This window comes from Hibiscus syriacus, unplaced genomic scaffold (genome assembly GCF_006381635.1).
Source record: "Hibiscus syriacus cultivar Baekdansim isolate YM2019G1 unplaced genomic scaffold, ASM638163v2 tig00116962_pilon, whole genome shotgun sequence".
NCBI lineage: Eukaryota > Viridiplantae > Streptophyta > Magnoliopsida > Malvales > Malvaceae > Hibiscus > Hibiscus syriacus.
In genome coordinates, this window is record NW_024063488.1 from 5,421,334 (window position 1) to 5,446,659 (window position 25,326).

A 25,326-nucleotide genomic window follows, 5' to 3' on the forward strand; every position below is an offset into this window, starting at 1 on the left:
CACATTTTCTGGTCGCCACGATCGTCCCCACGCCGCTGCCATTGAACTCCCCAGGAGATTCCGACCGGGTTCGTCGTTCGAATCTATCTCATCGCCGTTCGCCGTGGGTAAGCTTCTCGTCGCCTTTATTTGATTGTTTCGTTGTCTTGTGGTTGTTAAATTAATTTTTTTTGCATATGTTTGAATGTGGTCCAGCGTACGTGAGGCTTGTTCGTGGTCCTGCGAGATTTCTTGAATCGTTTTGAGTCAACTTGGACCAAACCGAGTCAACACTAATCGGTCTGACCTATTGACCTTTGACCTGGATCGTTGACTTTGGTCTGATAGTTGACCGTTAACTTGTACGTTGACTGTTGACTTTGACCAAAATGTCAATTTTTCCCGAAAAGTCATTTTTTATATTTTTTGACGCCCTGAGTCCGAATCTGAAGTCTGTTTCGCCAAATGCAATATTGATAAGCTATTTTTCAGCATTTTATCTTTTAATTCGATTCGTTTTCGCAATTAGCTTTCATTTAGGATGAAATTCGTTTTGTTTATATCTAAGATATTTTTGGACATTGGATTAAAGTTCGAAAGCGATTTAATGAAGTTAAGTGATCGATCGAAATGACTCGAAAATCAAGGTAATATATTACTACCTTATACATGTTTTATGGAACATGTTGGTATTGGTTAATGCATATATAAATATGATTGGTACAAATGTATAATTAATATATTTCCAAACTCGATACAAATGCGATGAAAAGTAAATAAACTGAATAAGACTCAAATTACAAGTATAAGATACTAAAAGATTGATAAGAAATAATTTTAAGTTCAGTGATTAACTTATAAATCAATCAACCTCGGAATATTTAAATTCTAATTATTTTCGCTAAAAGTTTTAATACCGAAATCATCTGGTTTATAAATTTTGAAATTACCCATATGAGGTAAAAATGGTTCGGACTGACCCTGATAGTGAAAGTACCCTCAGAATTCATATTTAATTCGACAAACTACTGATTCACCTGTTAAATTCCTGATATGTTCAGAAAGTCACTGATAATCAAATCCTAACCTCTGAGAAGGCACAAGACCTAAAATTATTGATTTATCAACAAACACCTAAAGACTAAAACATCTGGAGTACTATTTATGTTTGAATTGTTCAAAAATTTGAATTAAATAGAAAGACTAGACTGAAGGAAATGACCAAAATACCTCTGAAGTGTAAAATAACTCAAAGCATCTTTAAGCCCTGGAATGACTAAACACCCTCAAGTTCTGAAATGAATAAATCAACCTCGAATACCAAAATGACATAAATACCCTCATGACTTGGATTAAGGGAATGCCTTGGATAACTTCTGAAGATACTGGTGAAGCTTTAAATGATGTAACACCCTTGAGGTTTATAGAGTATGACTTAAGTAGGTCGATCATCCCTAATACTATTACAATACATGAAGTATTTCAATACCGCTTAAATACTTGTTTGTATCCTCATCATCCGTCCAAAGATGGTTCTGAAGGTGATCAGTTCGATTCTATAGTGCGATTGGAATTGAAAACTTGTTAAGATGCTTGAATTCTATAATTATGTAAAACCGCTATAAACCCTTATTATGAAGATTTATCAAATTTCTCAGGAATCAAATGGCGAAAATGTCCTTGTAAGCCTAATTGATGGAATCACTTTAGGAATCTTAAATAAATTTTGATGCGATAATTCCTAAATTCCTTGTTGACACATCTGAATACTATGATCTTGATAAGTCACTTCCTGAATGATTGATGAATCAATTAGCTATCAAACCCCTATTTATAGGGATATCATTTCTGAAATTCAATTAGTTTACAGAAGTTTCGTGTTTCCCTCACTTAATAATTGCTAAGTACCTCTGAAAAATAATTGGATGCTCTAGTGTGTTCCCTATGTGCTATATGATTACTTTATCTATCCTGAAATGTGATTTACCAAAGTTTTTGACTTACTAATGTATTGATTTACTGTTTATGAACTATGACTACATGATATGTGTTTTTTGGTTACCTGTTTTCACTGAAAAATATAATCGTTCCTGATTTATGGATCATGTAATCTACTGTTTACTGTATGAACCGATTATTGGGATATTGTCTGGGTAGAATTCTGGAGTATGCAGGTTCAGCTCCGATCAAGCTGGTAATTTCTTATGCAGGTTCAACACCGATCAAGTTGGTAATTCCTTATGGACCTAAGGTGACCCTTGGGTGGGCTGCTGGGCTAATAGGCCTAGTGGTAAGACCTTATGAACCCTAAGGTACTCTCTTAGGGTGGCTCATCTGCTATATTTATTGGGTAAGTCCTTATGGGCCTGAGGGAACAGTCCTTATGGGCCTGAGGGAACACCCCTCAGGTGGGCACCTACGCTTCGATTAGGGTAAGACCTTATGGATCCAAGGTGCTCTCTTAGGTTGGCACCTACGCCCAACGGGCCTAGGGTAAGTCCTTATGGATGCAGTTTTGGGGAACTTTATACCGGTGTTCGATTAGAGGGTATTATTGTGGTTTTAAAATATGTTTTAAAATACTAATATTTTTAAAGGATTTGTACACATTTCTCTGTTTTGTTGGAACACATTAGACTCCCCAATTCAATATTCTGAATCTATCTCTCTCTAAATACTTCATTCAGACTGTAAATTCATGTTCGTAACTAAAGACTTAACTAATGAGATCTGAATTACTATATACCCGATGACATTTTGCATTCATTTGGTAGTTTTGTATTACTGAGCTTTCCAAAGCTCACTCTGTTAATTACCAGTTAAAGAGTTTGATCATGTACTTTTACCGACATCAGTAAAGGAGTTCCACTGGCGTTGCTTGCGGAGTATTGTGCATATAATTAGGGGGTATGAAGGTTGTATTCTGTTTTTATATTCGAGTCTGAAACTTGTTTTATTACTGGATATTATTGAATTCTATTTTTAATATATAATTGATTTTTTGAACTTGTATTTTATCTACAAATTATTTTATAGTTTTAAATAGATTAACAAAAAATTTAAACTTTTCAGGATTTTCAGTTTGAGTTGTTTCGGTGACCCTAATATGACATCCCGAATCGGATCGGTCACCTGTATCGGTCTGAGGGTGTTGCATGAGGAACACAAGTTAGAGAAGATACTAATTTGATTATTTTTTATGCATATGAATGGTTTTTGGAATTATGGAATTACTTGATCCTTAATAACGTTAACATATTTTTAAAAAAAATCCGAAATAACAAATTTAGGCATTAGATTAATGATAATATTAAATTTTGAGATTTTTATACTCTAAATTTCAATTTGGTCATGATATATTCACTTATTAGTTTAACCAAATGTTGCAATTATTGGTTTTGGGTAGAATTATTCAATTGTATTGTTTGTAATTTTTTTATATCTTTATGGTTTAGGTCCACTATATAATTCTACTCACAAGTTCGATTGTATGTTGTAACATTTGAGCACAATAAAAATATCAAAATAAAATAAAAAAAGGAAATTTTGTTATTATTTTAAACAGAATATATTATATCGGACGTTGAATTTCTTTCTCATTTTCATTTTAAAAAAAATAAATAAAAGGCAAAAATTAATATAAAAATATATATTATATGATATCTCAAGTCAAAAAAATTGAATATTTAAAAGAAAATTAATGATAATAATAATAATAAAATTAAAACTCTTTTCATTCGAAAAGGAAAATTCTCATTTTTGATTTTTTCCCATCCTTTGCCACAGTCTCTCACTAGTTTTTATAATAACAAAAATTGATGATGTAGGCGAATCAAGTGCCACCATCTGTTTTTTTTCGAAATAAAAAAAATAAAAATGGAAAAGAAACAATAAATAAAAAAAAACATAAAAGGTAGATAAAAATCTTAAAAAATATGAATTCCAAGTAAGTATAATGATTATTTAACAAAAAATATAATTATTAAATTCACTATCATATCTTTCCATTTCTCTACTTCTTTTGCATTATTTTTCATGTCGACATAAAGTAAGCATAGCAAAATATTGAGTGTCCCTATGAATTTTGAAGAGGACAGGTTTTCTGATTAGGTGTTTACACAGAAAAAAATATTTGTCTACGTCGACCCCTTTATTTAGTTATTTTTTTAAAATTTGCAAAATTATCCCTTAATTTAAAAATATTAAAGTAGAATTTTATATATATGTTCCATCTTACTATTAATCCCATCATTCTTAATAATTATATTCATACCATAGAAAATAGGGTAACTAGTAAACTATAAGTTTAATACCTGAATTATTATTTTTGTTTTGTTTTAATACCTAAATTTTAACTTTTTTTAAAAAATTTTATGTAACATTTAGGTTAGATTCTAATTTGATATACCACCAATAAAAAAATAGCATAATTGATGATGTGACATTTGTTTTAATTTTTTTTAATGCTGACATAACATTACCTTATGGTGATACGCTAATATTATCGTTAAGTTTTTAACAGTTGATACAAAAATGAAATCTAAACTAAATGTTAAATATGATTTTGAAAAATAATAAAATTTAAGGTATCAAAATAGAAAAAATAATTTAGTTATTAAACACTAGAAGCTTCAACATCATAAATATTGATTGGACTGGTACAATGAGGAACAAGTAGTTCTCAATTTCTCTAAACAACGAAGTTTACGTTACGCCAAGTTTGCCATATTGTAGCAGTTGTTGACGAGTTACATTATCATTTAACATATTTTTTATTTTGCAATTATATTGAATCTCACTGTTTAACGAATAATTTACATATTAATGATAATTAAAGCCACTTCAGTAATATATGAATAAATAAAGTCTTTTTTGACCATTCAGTCGTTTACTTAAAAGAAGGGTTTATAGTGGGGTTTGCATTGAGAAAATGTTAGAAACGTGTATGGAATTCATATGACAGTGAAGGAACAAAGCACATGGAATTGCTTATTTTGATAATTTTCCAAATTTGACTTTATTTTTTTCCCTTTTGCTGTATGTTTGGTCGATTTCTCTTAAATTTAATTTCTTTATTTTTCCGTAACATTGGAAAGAATGACTAATAAGCTATATTTCATGGTTTCCGTCACAAAACTAAGGGGCTGTTTGTTTACTTCAGAATAATTAAGCGCTGAATGATTCAAATGTTGAATGGTTCAAATATTGAATGATTCAGAGGCTCTGTATAAATTAGCTCTGAACGTGACATGATGTTTGATAATGTCTCTGAATCATTCAGAATGTACTTTGATGCTGAATCATTCAACACTGTTTTGTTGAATCAGTCAGCACTGAATCATTTAGAGGTGCAAATCAAATACGTTGAATGTTGAACGGTTCAACATTCAGCGCTGAATGATTCCATTCAGAGTCAAACAAACAGCCCCTAAGTTAAGTTGGAGCTTTGCATAATATTTGTAACGTGAAAGGTGTTCCACCCAAGGGTCGAATGACTAAATGTCAATTTCTTTATAAATAATTCATTGCTTCGGTAATGACTTGATTATTTATGTCATGCTTTATATGATTCAGATGGAAGTCATTGGTTCAATTCTATCTGCATTCGACTACTTGTTTTAGCATGAGTTCAATAAGAAGAAACCCTAATTATTTTTTAATATAAGTTTTGAGCTAAAGGACATGATATGTACTAGAATGAGCTTTCGGGCACTAAATAATTTTGGGTAAGTATCTCAATGTTTAAGTAATTTAAAAGTGTGTAAATTGTGTAGATTATAAATTCATTTTTGATAAAAATACGTAGTAAAATACCCTCTTCATGACATATCATATCACACTAACCAAGTTAGTTTTCTTGGACATCCATATCTATTTCAAGCAAACCTCTATATATATTTCTTGTTCATATCTGTCAAGAAATAAAAACAAAAATTTAAAGCTCAATACGGGGTACAACTTAAAGTGAAAATAAAATCTCATTTGTCAATTGAGATTTCATTTACCAAACGATGGACAGAAGAGGACTAGGTATTCTTAGTGCTTGAGAACATAACACAACTTTCATGTTGAAGGTTGATTATGCTTTGATTACCCAACCAGAGGCTTTCTAGGTTAACTACTTCGCCAAAAGTATACATTTTTTATCTTCGCCCAATTACTATCCATCTTTTGACTTGTTCTTCGTTGTGACAGGTTTTATCTAAAGCTTGGGATGAGATATGGTCCAATATCGTTTGGTCAATTGGTGATAACTTGAGCATCCTATTACGTGATGATATTTTTAGGACCATTGAGTAACTATGCCTTATTTAGTAAGTTAATATAAGATGGTAAATGAAATAAGAAAATTTTAGTAAGGACTTTAAAGTGGAAATAAAAAAATAAGCTGTTATAAGTTGCTATTTTCACCAACCTCATATAACAGCTGCTAGTTTCTAAGTTAATATAAGTTTTTGTCTGAATAACCTTACGAATTAAGCTTATTACAAACTTAAAATTTTGCATTCGTTGATTATCTAATGATCTCTCTTGCTTGATTTGTAGTGTTAGCCAATAAATAATTTTACATGTGTTGAGAGATTGTAGGGTTATCTGTGACATTTGGAAGCACATATTGCCCTCTAATTTACCCATAAATTTGTTTACCCTTGATAGCTGGTTTACAAATCTAAAATCAAATGCTTCATTTGATGGCTTCGATGTTCCTTGAAAGCTTATATTTTCCTTATTTTTATGGTAAATATGGAAGAGGTACAACAACTTTGTATTCAATAATACTTGCCAGCAAGTTGATTTAAAGTTACATTGAAGCTTGAATTAGGCTCCATACTTGATTGGTTGTCAGACTCCTAATACTAATCCCCAGTCGAGTTGTATTGAGGACATCACATGAAAAACGCCATTGCAAGAATGTTGTTGCCTCAATACTGTTGTTGTTTCTTTAATTATTGATATCATCACTGTTGAGGGAGTTATACAATACTATAGTTGATTGTTTGAGTTTTGTAGAAGCGTTACAGTCGCCAATGTTCTACAATATGAGTTCTGGGATTTATACGAAAGTTTACAAATTGTATGCGACTATGGATTTGAATATTTGCAAGTTCAAACTTCAAACAGATAATGTCTAAGTTGTACAATCAGTATAAGAGACAAAGATCAGTTGTAGTTCTATTTTACTAGCTCGGAAAATATTCTGATTGCAACAAAGATGTTGGATGGTAAATATACAATGTATTCATCACTAAGATAATATAATAATTAATAAAATGATCAAATTGACAGACTTTCAAAATCTACAGATAATCATCTATAATATAATTCCAGAAAATATTTAAAACTTAATTGTGAGAAATATTTATGATCATCTTCATTGTAAAATTGTTTTTTTAAATTTAAATTCACAATTAGTGAGGAAAAATTAGATAAGGCAAAGGTGTTGGCTTCGGAAAAGAATAAAGTTATGATTTAATTTTTTAATTTTTTAAAAAGAGAAAATCGCCTCAGTGACCAAAAAAAAGTTATAATATACGATTTTAACCAACTTTTTTTGGATTTGTCAAAATGACCAACAAAATCGCAACGCGAAATAAAAATCGCAACGCGATCCCCAGAATCGTAAATCAGTTTCCAAAATCGCAACGCGATTCTTGAAAATCGCAATGCGATAGTACAAATTCGCATTGCGATTTTCCAAAATCGCAACGCGAATATGAAAATCGCAACGCGAACACATAAATCGCAACGCGTATCCGTAAATCGCAACGTGTATCCGTATATCGCAACGCGTATCCGTAAATCGCAACGATAATACATAAAATCGCAACGCGTATCCGTAAATCGCAACGCGATATTTAAAGCGCCATTATAATCGCTACGCGTATTTTATTTTCAAATTACAAAAACCAATATTAAGACAAAATCCCGTAATCGCAACTCATAACCTAAAACCTAAAATCACAACTCAGTCCCATCTCCATCTCTCACTCTCTACGGCGAAGAAATCCGTCCCCATCTCCGAAGATTTCCGTCCCCATCTCCGGCGAAATCCCTCACAACCATTCACGGTCAGAAATCCCTCACAATATTCAGAAATGGAAAATCAACCTCCGAGGGTTAGTTTTTTTAATTATTTTTATTTTGAAATGTTTGCATTATTGTAGGTTTTTCATATTGAAACTGATGATAAGTTTACTGGTCATTTCAATAATAGATTAACCATTTCACTTAGATTTCATTTCGCGTTACGATTCTGTCGTTGCGATTTTCATTTCGCGTTGCTATTCTCTCGTTGCGATTTTCAAGTTAGTATTTGTCTTTGTCTTTGTTCTGTCTTTTGGTTGAAGTAATGCAATCCATTCAAGTTTCAATTTGCAGAAGAGTCGCAACGAGATAAATGAAAATCGCAACGAGAGAATGACTGTCGCAACGAGAGAAATGAAAATCGCAACGAGAGAATCGCAACGCGAAATGAAAATCGCAACGAGAGAATCGCAACGCGAAACCAAAATCGCATTGCGATTTTCATTTCGTGTTGCGATTCTCTCGTTGCGATTTTCATTTCGCGTTGCGATTCTCTAGTTGCGATTTTCATTTCGCGTTGCGATTCTCTCGTTGCGATTTTCATTTCAACCAAAAGACAAAACAGTGTTGCAAATTTTAGTTTCAAGAATAAACTACTACTTTTTATGTTTATTGTTTTTGGTATATCTTCACAGTGTAGTTTTTGGTATATCTAACTTGGTATGTTTATTGTTTTTGTAGAAATTTTTTTCGGCTCAATTGACCTTGAGAAATAAAGTCAGCCTGGCCACTACAATTGCTTCGAAGCTTTCACCTGCTCAAAGACAATTGTTTGAGGAAACCTGCTTCGGGCCATGGCTGAGAGTACAGCATCCGGGTGGAGATGCTAATTTGACCCATTTGTGGCTTCAGACCATGACATCAAATCTACCCGACAGTATACAACGTGGTGAGGAAGAGATATGGTTTCATTTTCCACCAGCGTATACTTGTTTTGGGCGGAAGGAGTTCTGCTTAATCACTGGTCTACGATTCGGACACGATGATGTAGGCCGGTACACTCGTCATATCGCCCGCCCATCATGGTTATCCCGGGTTTTTCCGGATGAGTCAATGGAGAAGCCGAACCTACATGTCGACGACCTGAAGAAATTGTTTAATAAGAAAGCTGGTTTCACTCGGATGGATGACGTCGATGTTGTCCGAGTATGCCTTCTACTACTTGTGTATGCCGGCTTTTTAGGCAGAGAGGCCAGACAACCTATTCATCGGGAGCTAATAATATTGGTAGAGGACCTGAATGCATGGAATCTGTTTCCGTGGGGTTCGTATATATGGAAAGCTACCTGGACTAAGTTGTCGTCTGCCTTTGATGACCGCAAAAGTTTGCGGGGCGATGGGTCCAAATACACTTTGTCAGGCTTTGTTTGGGCCTTTAAGGTAAGAATTTCTATATAATGTTTCTAAAATTATAATTAATTATTTAACAATTACTAATTTTGTTATTATATTGTTTGTAGATTTGGATATTCGAGGCTTTCCCCAGCATGCGTACATATGCAATAAAAACGTCAAATGATATTCCCAGGGCTATTTCCTGGAAGAGGAAAACTCTGTTGGATTGGGAAGACTTAATACCATATGCGACAATAAATAATGTAAGTTAACACAAATACTTTCATATAATATATAAACAAGTTATTAATAGTAGACGTTTAACTTTGTTTGAGTTTTTATATTTTAGGAGGCCAACATTCCATTACAAAGACTGACACCAACGGAGGAAGAGCTTGCCACTGATTGGTGGCAAGCTAGTCAGAGTTTTTTTGATGGCACGGATGATGAGCAGCATCCACTTCCTCCAATTCGAGAGCCATCACCTCACCTAGAGCCATCACCCGATCGACCCGACTATACACCTCTAGAACGAGAGCCATCACCTATCTCGTCACATCATCGAGCCTCTTCTCCACCATCACCTCATGATAGGCGACCGACAAAGATGCCACGACTCCTATCTCCCTGTTCTCCACCTCCACCTCAACGGGATGAGTCAAGGGAGTTACGTGATGAGGTCAATGCCTTGCGTGAGGAGATCGGTACTCTACGCGATAACGATGGTGCATGGCGTGTGGAGGTGTCAACTTTACGTGGTGAGGTTGCCGCTCTACGTGAGATGATAGTATCGTTGCAGAATGAGGTTCATACTCTACGCAACGAGGTAAGTTTAAGATTTTCCATATTTAACTTAATGATAAATTTACTCGTAATTTCACTTAGATTAGCCATTTCACTTAGATTGCTTAGTAAATTTATTCGGTTGCTGCCAATTCTGCTAAACTGTGAATTCTGCTAAACTGTGTATTCTTTAACACTGTGAAATAGTATTTGTCTTTGTTTTGTCTTTTGGTTGAAAGTAAATTTGTTCGGTTGCTGCCAATTCTGCTAAACTGTGTATTCTTTAACACTGTGAAATAGTATTTGTCTTTGTTTTGTCTTTTGGTTGAAAGTAAATTTGTTCGGTTGCTGCCAATTCTGCTAAACTGTGTATTCTTTAACACTGTGAAATAGTATTTGTCTTTGTTTTGTCTTTTGGTTGAAAGTAAATTTGTTCGGTTGCTGCCAATTCTGCTAAACTGTGTATTCTTTAACACTGTGAAATAGTATTTGTCTTTGTTTTGTCTTTTGGTTGAAAGTAAATTTGTTCGGTTGCTGCCAATTCTGCTAAACTGTGTATTCTTTAACACTGTGAAATAGTATTTGTCTTTGTTTTGTCTTTTGGTTGAAGTAATGCAATCCATTCAAGTTTCAATTTGCAGAAGAAGAAATAGTTTACTTTCGCAACACGAAACTTAAAATCGCAACGCGAAACCAAAATCGCAACGCGAAATAAAAATCGCAACGACAGAATCGCAACGCGAAACCAAAATCGCAACGACAAGATCGCAACGCGAAACCAAAATCGCATTGCGATTTTCATTTCGCGTTGCGATTCTTTCGTTGCGATTTTCATTTCGCATTGCGATTCTGTCGTTGCGATTTTCATTTCGCGTTGCGATTTTGGTTTCGCGTTGCGATTTTAAGTTTCATGTTGCAAAAGTAAACTATTTCTTCTTCTGCAAATTGAAACTTGAATGGATTGCATTACTTCAACCAATAGTCAAAACAAAGACAAATACTAACTTCAGGGTATTAGTTTGAAACATATTTTTCTTTGTTATCTGATGCATTTTGTGAACTATGATAGAATAATGACTTGGGTGAATACAATGCAAGTTTGAAACATATTTGTCTTTGTTTTCACTGTTTAAATATCATGTCTGTTTATTTACTGATTTTTGTATTTAATTATTTAGCGGCCCGATAGAGTGGATGCTTTACGTCGGGTTATGCTTGCACGACGGAGTTCACGCATCAGACAGCGTGCACGTGCTATTAAGTCTCCGTACACCCCAATAGTGCGAAGACACCGCAAGAAGAAGCCCGACTCGCCTGTCATCCCTCAAGAGTCCACTCCTATCGTTGAAGAGGCCCCCCTATCATTCCTCGAGAGTCCCCTCCCACCGTTCAAGAGGCCACTGTCATCATTGAAGAGGTCCCTCCCACCATTCAAGAGCCCGATTCACATGGCGTCATATGTAGGCTTCTTGAGAAACCCTCTGACGTGCCGGACATGATGGATTCAAGTTGGCTCTCGTATGAGTTACCGGCCAGTACCATACCGGTATCTGAAGAGGAGAGGGATCAACTACCGGACACAATTCTGGATAACACCCTTTGGGCTAAGACCGCTGTTGATTTTTATCTACATGAGCAGAGCCAGGGGTGTTTCACTGACATATGCAAGCTCACCGATGATATCTATTTGTTGCTTGATCGGTCTTGGTGGGGCGTATTATTAGGGGTCGAAGACAATGGCTATTTCGATGGGGGGGTAAGTCTTATATTTTTCTTATATTTCAATTTGATTAATTTTTTTAAATTTATGTAAGTCACTAATATATGTCTTTTTTTGTAAAACAACATATCGATGCGTGGGTGACACGTCTTCTAATAATAAGAAAACTTAAGAAAAATAAAAATATACGATATACAATTATGCCGACGTCTTTTCACGCCGTTCACTTGAAGAATGCACGAGATGAATCATTTGATTTGGGCAATGGACAAGCTAAACTTTATCCTGCATGGTGGGAGGTCGATAAGGTTAGTATTTATTTTAGATTGAGTTTAAAGGTTTTATGAAATAAGTGCGCAAATGAATGAATTATTACTTATGATTGCAGGTGTTTATCCCTGTTTTGGAACGTAAACATTGGATTCTCGTCGAGCTTCAGCTCCCATCCCTTAAGACAATAGTGTATGACAGCATGATAAATTACATATCATTGGCTGATTTAAGAGATGTTATTAAGGGATGGAGCTCTCATTTGGCTAAATTCTTGGATGCGATCAATTATTGGACTCGTTCTGGAAACAAGAAGCCAAAGAAGCTCAATATTACATTATTAGAGACGAGACCGCGCCACAACAAACGAGCGGAGCCAGAGGAGATTGTGGTCCTCTCGTATGCTTGGCGTTGGAGCGTTTGACGACGGGAAGCATCAAGTATCTACCTCCCACCGATAGAAATAGAGCTGCAGTAGGCTTGTGGTTTCGGCATTATATGGCTAAATCGATATATACGAGACGCTGCCTACCTGCATCCGCGTTATAAAAATGTCCATAAACAATTGGTAAGTTTATATACTTTTGGTTTGAAAATGTTTGGTTAAGTACCTAGAATTCAATAATTTGCTGTTTGTAGGTTTTAGATGTGTAGAAAGTGTTGTTTGAGCAAATGTTTGGTTTCTGCAGGTTAATCTCAGAAGTGAACTGCGTGAAAATGATGTATGGCTGCAAAAGTTGATTCAATAGTTTAATTGATTGTTTTTTGATTGTTTAATTGATTTGTAAAAGTTGATTCAATAGTAGATGATCGGAAATAAGAATTATTGCTTATTTTTTGATTGTTTAATTGATTTGTAAAAGATGATTTGTAAAAGTTGATTTGTGTAATTGATGCGAATATAATTCTTATTTGTGCTTGTTTAATTGATTGAAATGTAATGGTTGATTTTGTTGATTTCAATCTGCATTATATTGAAGGCAAAATTGACTATCGCAATGCGAAATGAAAATCGCAATGCGAAATGAAAATCGCAACGAGAGAATCGCAATGCGAAATGAAAATCGCAATGCGGAAATGAAAATCGCAACGGGAGAATCGCAATGCGATTTTAATTTCGCATTGCGATTCTCTCGTTGCGATTTTCATTTCGCATTGCGATTTTCATTTCGCATTGCGATTCTCTCGTTGCGATTTTCATTTCGCATTGCGATTTTCATTTCGCATTGCGATTTTCATTTCCGCATTGCGATTTTCATGTTGGGATTTTCATTTCGCATTGCGATTCTCTCGTTGCGATTGTAATTTCCGTGTTGCGATAGTCAAATGCATGCCTAATAGTGATAACAACTGAATAACAAGAGTTGGTTAAGTCAAAATGGTTGGCCTGAGTCATTAATTCAACTGAAAATGTTAAAAGTTCACACATAAAATCCACATAATACAACGTTTGCATTTAAAAATCACCTAAGTTAACAGTCCCAAAAGGTGAAGCCAATTGTGATTTTGATGAGGATCCATATTTTGGTAGAGGAAAAGATGATTTTGATGGCACTGGTGATCCACATGTCAACCTTGTATGACCACTTTCCTTGCACCGACTACATGTCGATCTCTTCTTCTCTTCACCCTTAGACGGTATACGATCGTGACTTTTTGGTCGGCCAGGTAGCCTTCTGTCCATGGCTGGTGGCAAAACTGTTTGTAAGTCATTTGGTATGTCCCACTCAGAAGGATGTGGAATAGGGTAGACAATCTCGGCATAAGTCTGTCGATAAACTTCTGTAGTGTAGCAATCCATAGCGTATGCGCTTGAATCATCTTGGTTTAAATGAAGAGCAACTTTTATAACATGGCCACACGGATAACCAGATGTTTGCCATTTCATACAACTACACGTCTTTGCATTTAGATCGACTAGCCCATTTAAGTTATTATCCAGTACTTGAAACAAAGTGTTTGAACATGGTTCAACTCTCCATGACGTTAACTTCACAACACGTTTCGTTATCTTTTTTTCAGTCCATGGTGTAACACGATGTTCCAATGTTCCTGTAAATTTAAATAAACAATACTTAGTAAAATATATAAATATGATAAGTTACGAATTCAAAGAAATAATACCTGCATGGTTTCTTTTCTTGTAGTACCACTGTTGAATAGAGGCTCGAAAAAACTCCATTAACATAGTAATGGGTAATTTCCGGGAATGACGACTTAGAGCGTTGATTGATTCTGCACTATTAGACGTCATGAAACCATATCTTGCTCCAAGTTGATGTACTCTTGACCATCTTTCAAACCCGACATCTTCTAGTGTTTGAGCACACTGAGGCAAAACACGTCTTAAACAATTTATATGCTTATTGAAATCCACTTCCCGATAAGCTTTTACAGCCTTCCAGTATGTCCATTTGTGCTTTTTTATACCAGCAGACCTTGATTTTAGATTTCTATACAAATGAACACCACAAAGTCCATGAAAAGCATCTGGGAAACACCTTCTAACAGCGTTGTCAATTGAGTTTGCCCTATCGGATATGATTGTCAGATTGCTAATAGGACCTATGCAATCCCTAAGATGCCCCATAAACCATGTCCATGAATCAGAGGTTTCAGATTTGCCAACCCCGTAAGCTATTGGCAATATCCCATTGTTAGCATCCATGGCTACTGCTAATAAGTTTACTCCAAGGTATCGACCTTTCAAATGTGCTCCGTCAACTATAATAACTGGGCGCATGCAAGTAATAAACGAACGAATCTACAAAATAATATACACAAGAAATATAATCATTTAAATGTGAAATGCATGTAACTAACAAAAATGAGTCAACAAAATTATATTGATTTACTAACCGTAGCACCAATGGCGATAAACAGCAACTCAAAGCGTCCATCTCTATCTGTTTTGATATGAGTTACCGACCCAGGATTTTTCAGCTTTAAATTGTGACAATAAGCCGGCAGTTGGGCAAACGATGCTTCTGGCGACCCCCTCAACAATTCCAAGGCATAACATTTAGCTCTCCAAGCTTGAGAATATGATATACTAATCTTGAACCGAGCATTCATGTCAGTCATAATTTCATGTCCCCGATATACCCTGCCATTCAAAAACATTAACTCAGCCAGAAAACCACCCAACACCTTTTTGTTTGCCTGTCTATGGTGAGGAAAAACTTGGGTTCTTGAACATGTATGTTTATCAATAAAAGTCCTAACTTGAAACATTTCGCAATCTTTTATTCTCTTTGCAATCATTCGCCACATACAGTTTTTGTCAATCATACACCTTGTTTCGAAACGATCTTTGCTTGATTTGTTAACTTTTAGTTGATAGCCATCTTCCACACATTTCGTATACAAAGCTATCTTCAAGTCTTCCTTTGTATCAAAACAATCATCTTTCTTGATACGAATAACTTTTGTGTAACAATCAACTGCTTTCTTTACCAACTCTTCTTTCGGTATCTGAAGTAATTCTGGCATATTCCAGTTATACGCCCGTGGCATTTTCTTTTCTTCGGGGATTTTTTCTTCTTCTTTTTCTTCTTCAGGATTATATGAATTACAGAATGGATGTTCAACATGTTCATTCACAGTCGTAACTTCCTCCTCATTATCATCAACAATACATTTTTCGGCAACGGCTGTTTCATCATCAAAATTCGGGTATTGACCAATATCAAAATCATTACACGCAGGGTCTGTTTCTTCTTCTGAAACATCATCAAAATCCGTGTATTGACCAATATCAAAGTCCGGATATTGACCAAGACCAAATTTCGAATACTGACTAGTACTCACAATTTTTTCTGTTGGCTCATCATCGTCTAACTGGTCAATACGAAAACCGGAATTTGGTGCTGAAAGTTGATTGGGATTTGGATTAGAGAAATGTTGTGGGTTTTGAGAAAAACTTAGTTGATTACTACCCGCTACTGACCCAACAATACTACTTCTAGGTTCAACAACATACAATGTAACATCATCTTGTGAAACACTAATGTAAGCAATGAATCGTTCAACATCTTCATTGTCGGTTAACAAATAAACTTTACCATTTCTCTGATAAGATAGCCTAAATCCACTTAGGGGCTCTAAATTCAATTTATTTGAAACACGTAGCATTAGAATTTCATAAGTTAACTTTTGTAAAGACAATTTTAGTTGAAGATTCATGGGTAAAGGCATATATTGTAAAACACCATGAACATTATCCCATGACCCTCCAAAACACAAATCTATCCAAACATGATCAACATTAGATGATTTCATGGTTGTAAATTAATTTACTAAACAGACGAGCTGCGAAACTAAAACCTGTTGCCGGATTGGGAAGGATGTCGTTGGATATAGGAACGGATGTCGCCGGAGAGAGTGATAGATGGAGATGGAATGAGTTGCGATTTAGGGATTTAGTTTATGATTTCAGTGTTATATACCCAAAATTTCAGTGTTGTGATTTACAGATTCTCGTTGCGATTTACGGATTATCGTTGCGATTTACAGATTCTCGTTGCGATTTACGGATTATCGTTGCGATTTACAGATTCTCGTTGCGATTTACGGATTATCGTTGCGATTTACGGATACGCGTTGCGATATACGGATACGCATTGCGATTTACGGATACGCGTTGCGATATACGGATACACGTTACGATTTACGGATACGCGTTGCGATTTATGTGTTCGCGTTGCGATTTTCATATTCGCGTTGCGATTTTGGAAAATCGCAATGCGAATTTGTACTATCGCATTGCGATTTTCAAGAATCGCGTTGCGATTTTGGAAACTGATTTGCGATTCTGGGGATCGCGTTGCGATTTTTATTTCGCGTTGCGATTTTGTTGGTCATTTTGGCAAATCCAAAAAAAGTTGGTTAAAATCGTATATTATAACTTTTTTTTGGTCACTGAGGCGATTTTCTCTTTTAAAAATTGATATGAAAGTAAAATTACATTTAAATTTCCATAAAATTTATAATTTAGTTTTGGTCCTCTAAGTTAAGTTTCTGATTTCACCACAAATTTAGCAGATTTATTTTTTAAATAAATATATAAATAAACCTAGTTAACCATAATAAATTTATCAACTTCCACAAATTTATTGAGTTGACTTGGCAATGCTACGATGCATTTACTTTTTGATCATGCAGTGCATATTATATATATTTGGTCAAAAAGGAAAAAAAATAAAAAGGAAAGATAAGTGGGCACATTTCTTAAATCAAATTAAATGCCGTTTTTGTCCAAAAGTCAAGATCGCTGGTGAAGACAGTTCAGTCTACTTCACTACAGCTCAGCCAGAAAAGGGTTTGCTTTCATTCTCCAACTCTATAAAGAAATGTTGTGGGGGAACTCATCCAGCATCAGAAACTTAAGCAAAGAGATTATATAATCAAGTGAAGTTTTGAATGTAAAAACCTAAAGTTGGCTTTATGGAAGACATAGCTACACATGGTCTAAAACGCCACCTTTTCTTTCATTTCTTCAACGTTCAACATTCTCCTGCTGATTCACAATAAAAAGATTGCATTCATTTCATTCTTCTTCTCATGATGTTCATGTGCACACTTTCAACCAAAAAAAAAAGGAATCGACTTCAACGTAAAGTTTCTTAATCTTGATGGGTTGGTATTTTTCCTAGCTACAAATTGATGTTTGTAGGCTAAGTATTTTCCGAGCTAAAAAATATGCTTTGGTAGGTGCTATCGGCTGGTGTTTTTGAATAAAATAAATGGGTCAACAGTTTGAATATTGTGTATGAACTGGAAATGTTGCCGATACTTTGTCTTTTAATGAGTACTGTGTCAAAGGAGCAATAAGTGTTTCAGAAACCCATAATTTAAAGGATGTGATTGCAGCCAGTGAAGTCATTGATCTGCTGATAATAGGGTGGGGGCTATGGTTCAATCATTCGATCGTTGAATTGTGTTTAGTTTGGTGGATATTTGGTGACTTAATCTTAACCTAATATTAAACTTGATTAAGTTTTCTTTTATTGCTTATTTTTTAAACCCTACTTAAATCAAGTACAAAACACTAAAGTTAAAAGTTCAAATACCTAATAGAGTAGATGATATATCAAACGTATTTTGATTTCTTAAACCCCAATTAATAGTATAAAATAGAACTATAAAAAGGAGTTAAACCAAAGTCTAATTCAAAATTGTTAGAATAAAGGCATATGATATTCAGAAAATAAATAAATAAATAAATTCACGTATGTTTTCAACACAATGGCTTCCGATAAAACACATCTTATCTTCGTCGCTGTAAGATACCAAGTTCTTGTAACATTAATTAATGACTTTGTCCATTCCAAGCATCCGACCATCTAAAGGCTTATCCACACGAATCAAGTTGCTGATTTTCTGACCAACTTCACCCATTGAATAAAACAGAGCAAAAGCTAAGATATTAATGATGATTCTCAACGAGATCGGCAAGAGTTATCTTCCCGCAGTTGCCGACATCCAGCCTGTCAAATGTCTCGCAGATCTGCATAATGTCCTTTTCCGGTACCTTCTCCATCTCCTTGAGCTTGTATACAACAAACTCTGATTTGCTGCGTATATATATAATTCCACAGAATCTGAGACTCCTTTAAGCATAAACACATAATAACTGGTAAAAAGCAACTCTCAAGATGAAGAATATCTGAGGATGAGTAAAGCAAACAACGTGGACTGAGATTGTTTATGAACTTCACGTAATGACACGGATCGAGAAAAAGAAGCAGAGCGCTATAAGATGGTTCTAACTTCTAAATGAAATAGGCTTCAGTTTGTTTAGTAGATATGTTGCTTCCGTGGCCTGTTCTAGGCCTCTGAAACTAATGGTGTTAATTTATATATTTTTATTTAAAAAAAACATACCTCACAAATCCATTGTTATCAATATCAGCAGCGAGAAACTCCGAGACAGTCATGTCATGGCCAAGCACCCATTTCGCCATCCTCCTATGCCTCTTATCCACTCTAGCCTCGGCCAAATAAAGAAACGCTCGAGCAACAGCCAGAGTCGAAACCAGCAACCAAATAGCAGCAAAGAGCCGACCGGGCAACGTCTTAAAGGCATGATCACCGTATCCAACAGTTGTGACCGACATAACAGAGAGGTAAAAACAATCCACCCACCCAAGATTCTCAATAAAATGCATAACACCAACACCGATTCCGATACAAAGAACCACAACTCCTAGTGCCAATCCCACCTTCATTCTTATCCTCATTCTCCCCTTTCTCACATCAATTATGTAAGATCTAGCCGAATCCTTCTTTCGACCCTCGTGTTGAACGGTTCTCAACAAGTAGTTCTCTTGCAAATCCAGCACATAACTAACCATCCCACTAAGCAAAATATCGATGAAACCAAATCCAACCAGCACAAATAGAATCGAAAACAGCTTGGTAGCCACACTATTAGGGATGATATCACCATATCCAATCGTGCACATTGTGACGATACAAAAATACAATGCATCAACAATAGGGTGAGTTTCGTGACCCACGAAATTAGGACGATTAAACCAATATATGACAACACCCAATGACAAATACAACAGTAAAAGAACAAAAGCTTGCCTTACAACCGATCGGGAACCGAATTGAGGCTTGGGAATTGAAGGGTGGACAACATCGTTTAGAACTGCAATAGCGGGAGCTGTTTTGCACCTGTGGAGATGGGTTTTTTCCCATGTGAGGTTTGGGTCTGTTGAACTTGAAGTGTCTGCTGAATTTAGTTGGTTTTGTTGTGGTAAAAGAGGGTCTTGAAGAGTTGTAATGTTTTCATGAGAAGAATACGAAGGGGAGGAGGAAGACAAGGCATCGAGGAGTGGAGATGATTCAATGGGAGAAGGGGAAGAGGAAGGAGAGGGACCAAATATGAGCCTATCTTTGAATTCTGATGGGGTTAACGGGAGAGGGAGAGAGACGGCTACATCGTTTTCTGGGAGAGGAAACAGTGCAGGTGTTCTCTTTCTGGGACTCGCGTACGGCAGCAAAGGCTCATTTTCCATGTGAAAATTCACTGAAAAAAAAAAACAAAAACAAAAAAAGGAAAAGAAAAGAAGATGCAGCGGCTACCGGGATATCAGTTGAGCTCTGAAGAGAGTAGGGACAAGTAAAAATGGTTTTGAAATATATCCATACAATCAAAACCATAACTCACGGGTCTAATTGTGTTTTGTGTGTAGAAGACAAACGAAAGTTGGTTTTACTTTGATCACGTAAAGACAGGGAGAACGTATGTCCCAGATTTTATATTGTATTACAATGTGTGGAGGAAAAACAATAGCGACGAACTTACTTGGTAGTTTACTTCGACGTGTCTTTTCAGATTCGATTTAAGACGAGGAGCATAACATGATACTAAACAGTGTTGACCGTAGATGTTGCTAGTGTTCCAACCGGCATCGGCGTGTGAAGCTGTTCTTTGCTATTACTACAATCACAGTTAATAAATATATATACATAATATAATATAATTAAATATGATTTTTGCAAGAGAAAGAGTGGTTCAAAATCAAATTAGAATCTAATGTCAAATTTTTTTTATCATTGTATCATAATCTTAATTAACTATTAAATACAAATAATAAAATATATATTCATATTTAGAATTTCCATTTATAATATAAAATGTATGGTCAAATGTCAACTATACTCGTTTATGGGAAGCCTCAATCTCAGATAATGGAAGCAAAGTGTCCATTCCATGTGCCGAGAATGACGGGAGTTGATAATTATTTGGGTGGAATTTTTCTACTAATTTATTTATGTAACAATAAGAGGACAGCTTTATAATCACTGTCAACCAATTGATAGATAGAATTTTATACAGGAGAATGAAGGGAAACAGAACACTCTGCTGTCCAGATAAATCAAACCTGTGTCTTCATATTATTTTAACTCGTACAGCATTTTCACACTACTCGGTCACTACTAGAATGTAACCCAGAAGGATTATTGGCCAAGACAGCATGGCAAAGGAAATGAAGTGGGTCTATATGAAGGCCCCACTAAAATTGAACTAATCGTCGTCATCAAGCACACTCTGACGCTTCTGGATCTGGAAATTCAGATATATATATATATGTATAATGGAGAAGAATCCAAATATTGCAAAATGTGGAGCTGCAGACAAGCAGCAATGCTTGATGGTTTACCGTGACTTTCGTCTGCAGACATTATTAAACAAGCAACAAGACATTGATTACCACACCATGTTGAGCTATCAGCTCTTGCATCCTTGCTTCTAGTTCAGGATCAATTTACATAATTAGGAAAATTCAGAATCCCCATACTTCATATTTGGACCCTGTCTATGCTTTTTAAAAAAATATTCAAAAGCAGGTTAAATCGAGATTACCGCAACCTTTTAGCTTCGGCAGGGCTTAATCTCTCGTCCACACTTGCGCCAGGCGTACCCAACGGTGGTGCTCCATTGTTCATTTTCTTATTATTTTCCAAAATGAAAATTAAAGGCTTCCTTTCGTTGGGCTCGGTTGGACTCATGTTGGGTCTTACTACAGACCAAATTTCAGAGATGATCCATCTAACCCATTACATTTAAAGGAATATTATATATATAAAATTCATTTCTCCATATATATATATATATATATATATAATTCATTGCTCCACATATATATATATATATATATATAATTCATTGCTCCATACTCTGTGATCTATATACAATCTCTAATCTATTTATTATCTACATTTAAATATAAGTTTAGAGACATTTTTAAATCAATTAAAATATTTTTATTTTTAGAGTAAATTGCATATTTAGTCACCCAATTATTCTTGCGATGCAGTTTTGCTCACCAAACTATTTTTTTCAAAATCATACCCAAAGTTACATTTTTGTTTAATTTGATCATCCATCGTAAAAAAATTAAAAGAACTACTGATGTAGAATTTTTTAAAAATTGTTCTCAATGATGACGTGACATTATCTTATCGTGACATTACCTTATGGTGATATGTCAGCATCACCATTAAATTTTTTTATTAACGGGTGACCAAAAAAATTAAAATGAAACTTTAGATGATTTTGAAAAAAATAGTTTACCTTGAGTAAATACATAGTTTACCTTATTTTATTATAATTTAAGTTTAAAAAATGAAAATTCATATATAGTTAAACTTATATAATTAATTTTAAAAAAAATAATTATCTAAAAATAACTCTTAAAATAAATATAAAAATTATGCTAAAAATTCATTTAATAATATAAGATGAAGAAGAAGAGTATGTTGGTGAAATAAATTGTTATAACACATAATGATTAATAATAAAATGGAATCTTATAAATTTTTATACATGTTTACATATTAGTAATTCATTATATATAAATTTTGACGTATAAGTATATTTGTACTGTTTTTATGTTATCATTTGTTTTAGTTATTTCACGTTATTTTATATAGTTATTTATTTTACTCATATTTTTGTACTTTATAATTAAATTTCATTAAAATATATATTTATATAATTAAATAATTACACATATGATTGACAAAATAAAATGCAAGTGTATATATATATATGGAAGGGTACAAAAACGATTTATTATCCAGTCGTGGGCTATAACTAGAGGTTTTAAAAAAACTCTGTTAATCGGTATAATAATTACATTTAACAAATTAATTATTCGAATCGTTAATGTTAAACTAATTATGTTCACAGAATTGCTAAAAATGATGATTAACAGATAAAGTTACGATTATGAATTTTGATAAATGGTTAATCGTTAATAAATTAAATTTATAATTATATTGGGAGATATACATACTTACACCGGTGCAAGTACGTGTTTAGTGCTACATTTTTTTTACTTTATTCACTTACACATTTGTAAGCACGTGTTAAGTGATGCATTTTTTTGTAGTATAAATAATGAAATTTTAAAACGCTCATGTTATGTTATTTTTGAAAAATAATTATACTATGTTAACCATAGGTTAATCTATAATCAAACCGTTAATAATGGTTAACCTATAATCAAACCGTTAATAACGGTTAACCATTAATGGTTAACCGTTTCTTAACGGTTAAAATAATCTTGTAAAAGTTAATAAAAAATTAACAAGTCCCCAAAAGAAAAACCAAAGCGAACCGACAACTACATTATTATTATTATTATTATTAATCGTTTCTTAACGGATAATTAAAAAAATAAACAAGTCCCCAAAAGAAAAACTGAAGTCAACCGGCAACTACATTATTATTATTATTATTATTATTATTATTATTATTATTGATAAAACAACCACATTATTAGAATATTCAAAGAAGCCATATGATTAAAATCAATATGTCATTTAAGGGATAAACAAATTAAGACTGATGAAACACATTAATATTAGAATATTCAAAGAATATGAAAAAAATCAAGCGGATTTGCGGATGTATAAGAAATGAGATTATTTAATACTCAGATTAAGTTAACTATCACCGTTTAAAATTTATTTTCTGTATTATACACAACAAAATCATCTCATGCGTGGCACGGTTCAGCTACTATTGTCATCATGTGTGCATAAAATTGAAGCAAATAAAAATGATTGATAATAAATAAGCCTGTAAGATCTTCTATATGTTCATAGATTATATAATATGATTCCTGGAAAGTGCAGTTCAATATTTTAAATGAGATTTAGCCTAAGCTGTGTATTGTATTATATTTTATAATGCTGAATGCGTTATTTTACTACGCAATGAGTGGAACGAGAGGATCGTGGCAGTGGTGGATCTAGATATTAAAAAATGGGTACAAAATTTTAATACCCTATTTTAAAAATTTTGGGTATGCAAATTTTCTTATTTTTTTCTATTCTTATTAACAAATTAAATTTAATTTAATATTTTTCTCAAAGTAATGGGTGTACAAGTACATCCGCCCTTGGATGTGGTACATTACCAACATATTATCATCCCCAAACCTGGATTTCCTCTATAAATATGTACTAAAACGCATTTGCTTTCACTCAGAATCTTACACTACTCCCTTTGGCTCCTTGTCTTTCATCTTTCCTGGAACTCCTGTTTGGTCAATGGCTAAAGCTCAACAAATACAACTCTATGTCATCGGTAAGTTCTCACATACTTTGAAACATTAGCTAAGATTTGTCGATTAAACCTTTTGTTAAATTCGAGCTCGTTGAACTGATCTAACCGATCAGTTTATTAACACTTCGATACATGCATGGCAGACCCTGAAGCTAAAGGAGCGAGTTCAAGTACGGGAGCTGTGAGCCCACGACCGGATTACCGACCTCCTCGGAGAGACATGATGAGGTGGTTCCGGATAGCCCTATACTCAATCCTTGTGTTGTGTGGCCAAACAGCAGCAGTGGTGCTTTCAAGATTGTACTTTGGGAAAGGTGGAAGAAGCAAATGGATCTCAACGATGGTTCAAGCTGTGGGTTTCCCTATTATCCTCCCCTATTACTTCATCTCACAACGCAAATCACTTTCATTTTCTGCTGCTGTGAAAACGAAACCATCAACGTTGCCGTTGCGGGGTTTTGCGTACGTATCCCTCGGACTGCTGGCGGCTGGAAATGCGTATCTGTACGCAGTTGCCTTCGAATACCTCCCCGTGTCCACAGTGGCGCTGATCTCAGCATCCCAATTGGCCTTCAACGCTTTCTTCTCTTATTTCCTCAATTCCCAGAAATTCACTCCTTTGATCATCAATTCCCTGTTTCTTCTCACCATTTCCTCCGTTCTTGAACTTTATGAACAACAATAATGTTTTTAACCACTGAGGTAGGTTATTGCTTTTCGCTACATAGTTTAAATGAAAATTATGATTCTTTTTAATATTCAAATTTTCATGTGTTTTAGATTTGATTTTTTTAACAATCAAAGTTTCAGATATTTTGATGTGTTTTAAATTAAGTTATATGTTATTTTGTCTATTTTATAAAGGGTAAACTACGTGATTGATCATTTTCGTTCAAGTTTTATATAATTTTTCTCACTAAATTCAAAAAAATTATATTTGATCACTTTTGTTTTATTTTCATCAAATTTCTATTCTCTGACGTGTCACATTGAATATGACTGAGGAAGCGTTCATGGTTTTCAAATTGTAATTGTTTTTCTGATTATTCTCCCTTGAGAGCCG

General features: G+C 34.3%; 2 protein-coding genes across 2 annotated transcripts; one reads left to right on the forward strand and one right to left on the reverse strand.

Annotated features, from left to right (window-relative positions):
* Positions 1 to 18,511: 18,511 nt before the first annotated feature.
* LOC120190051 (two-pore potassium channel 3-like) lies at positions 18,512 to 20,363 on the reverse strand. The gene is made up of 2 exons (XM_039193177.1): positions 19,058 to 20,363; positions 18,512 to 18,747 (listed from the first exon to the last, which is right to left on the reverse strand). Exons 1-2 carry the CDS (start codon positions 20,197 to 20,199, stop codon positions 18,600 to 18,602), a joined length of 1,290 nt encoding a protein of 429 aa, XP_039049108.1. The 5' UTR covers positions 20,200 to 20,363; the 3' UTR covers positions 18,512 to 18,599.
* A 4,036-nt stretch (positions 20,364 to 24,399) lies between these two features.
* On the forward strand, positions 24,400 to 24,948 carry LOC120190529 (probable purine permease 10). Its single transcript, XM_039193600.1, has one exon. The coding sequence runs from the start codon at positions 24,400 to 24,402 to the stop codon at positions 24,946 to 24,948; it is 549 nt and encodes a 182-aa protein (XP_039049531.1).
* Positions 24,949 to 25,326: the final 378 nt, after the last annotated feature.

Coding starts and splice junctions, on each gene's coding strand:
- LOC120190051 (XM_039193177.1), bottom strand. CDS start 20,199: ATGGAAAATGAGCCTTTGCTGCCGTACGCGAGTCCCAGAAAGAGAACA. Junction 18,748..19,057: donor GATAACAATGGATTTGTGAG/GTATGTTTTTTT, acceptor ATATATACGCAG/CAAATCAGAGTTTGTTGTAT.
- LOC120190529 (XM_039193600.1), top strand. CDS start 24,400: ATGGCAGACCCTGAAGCTAAAGGAGCGAGTTCAAGTACGGGAGCTGTG.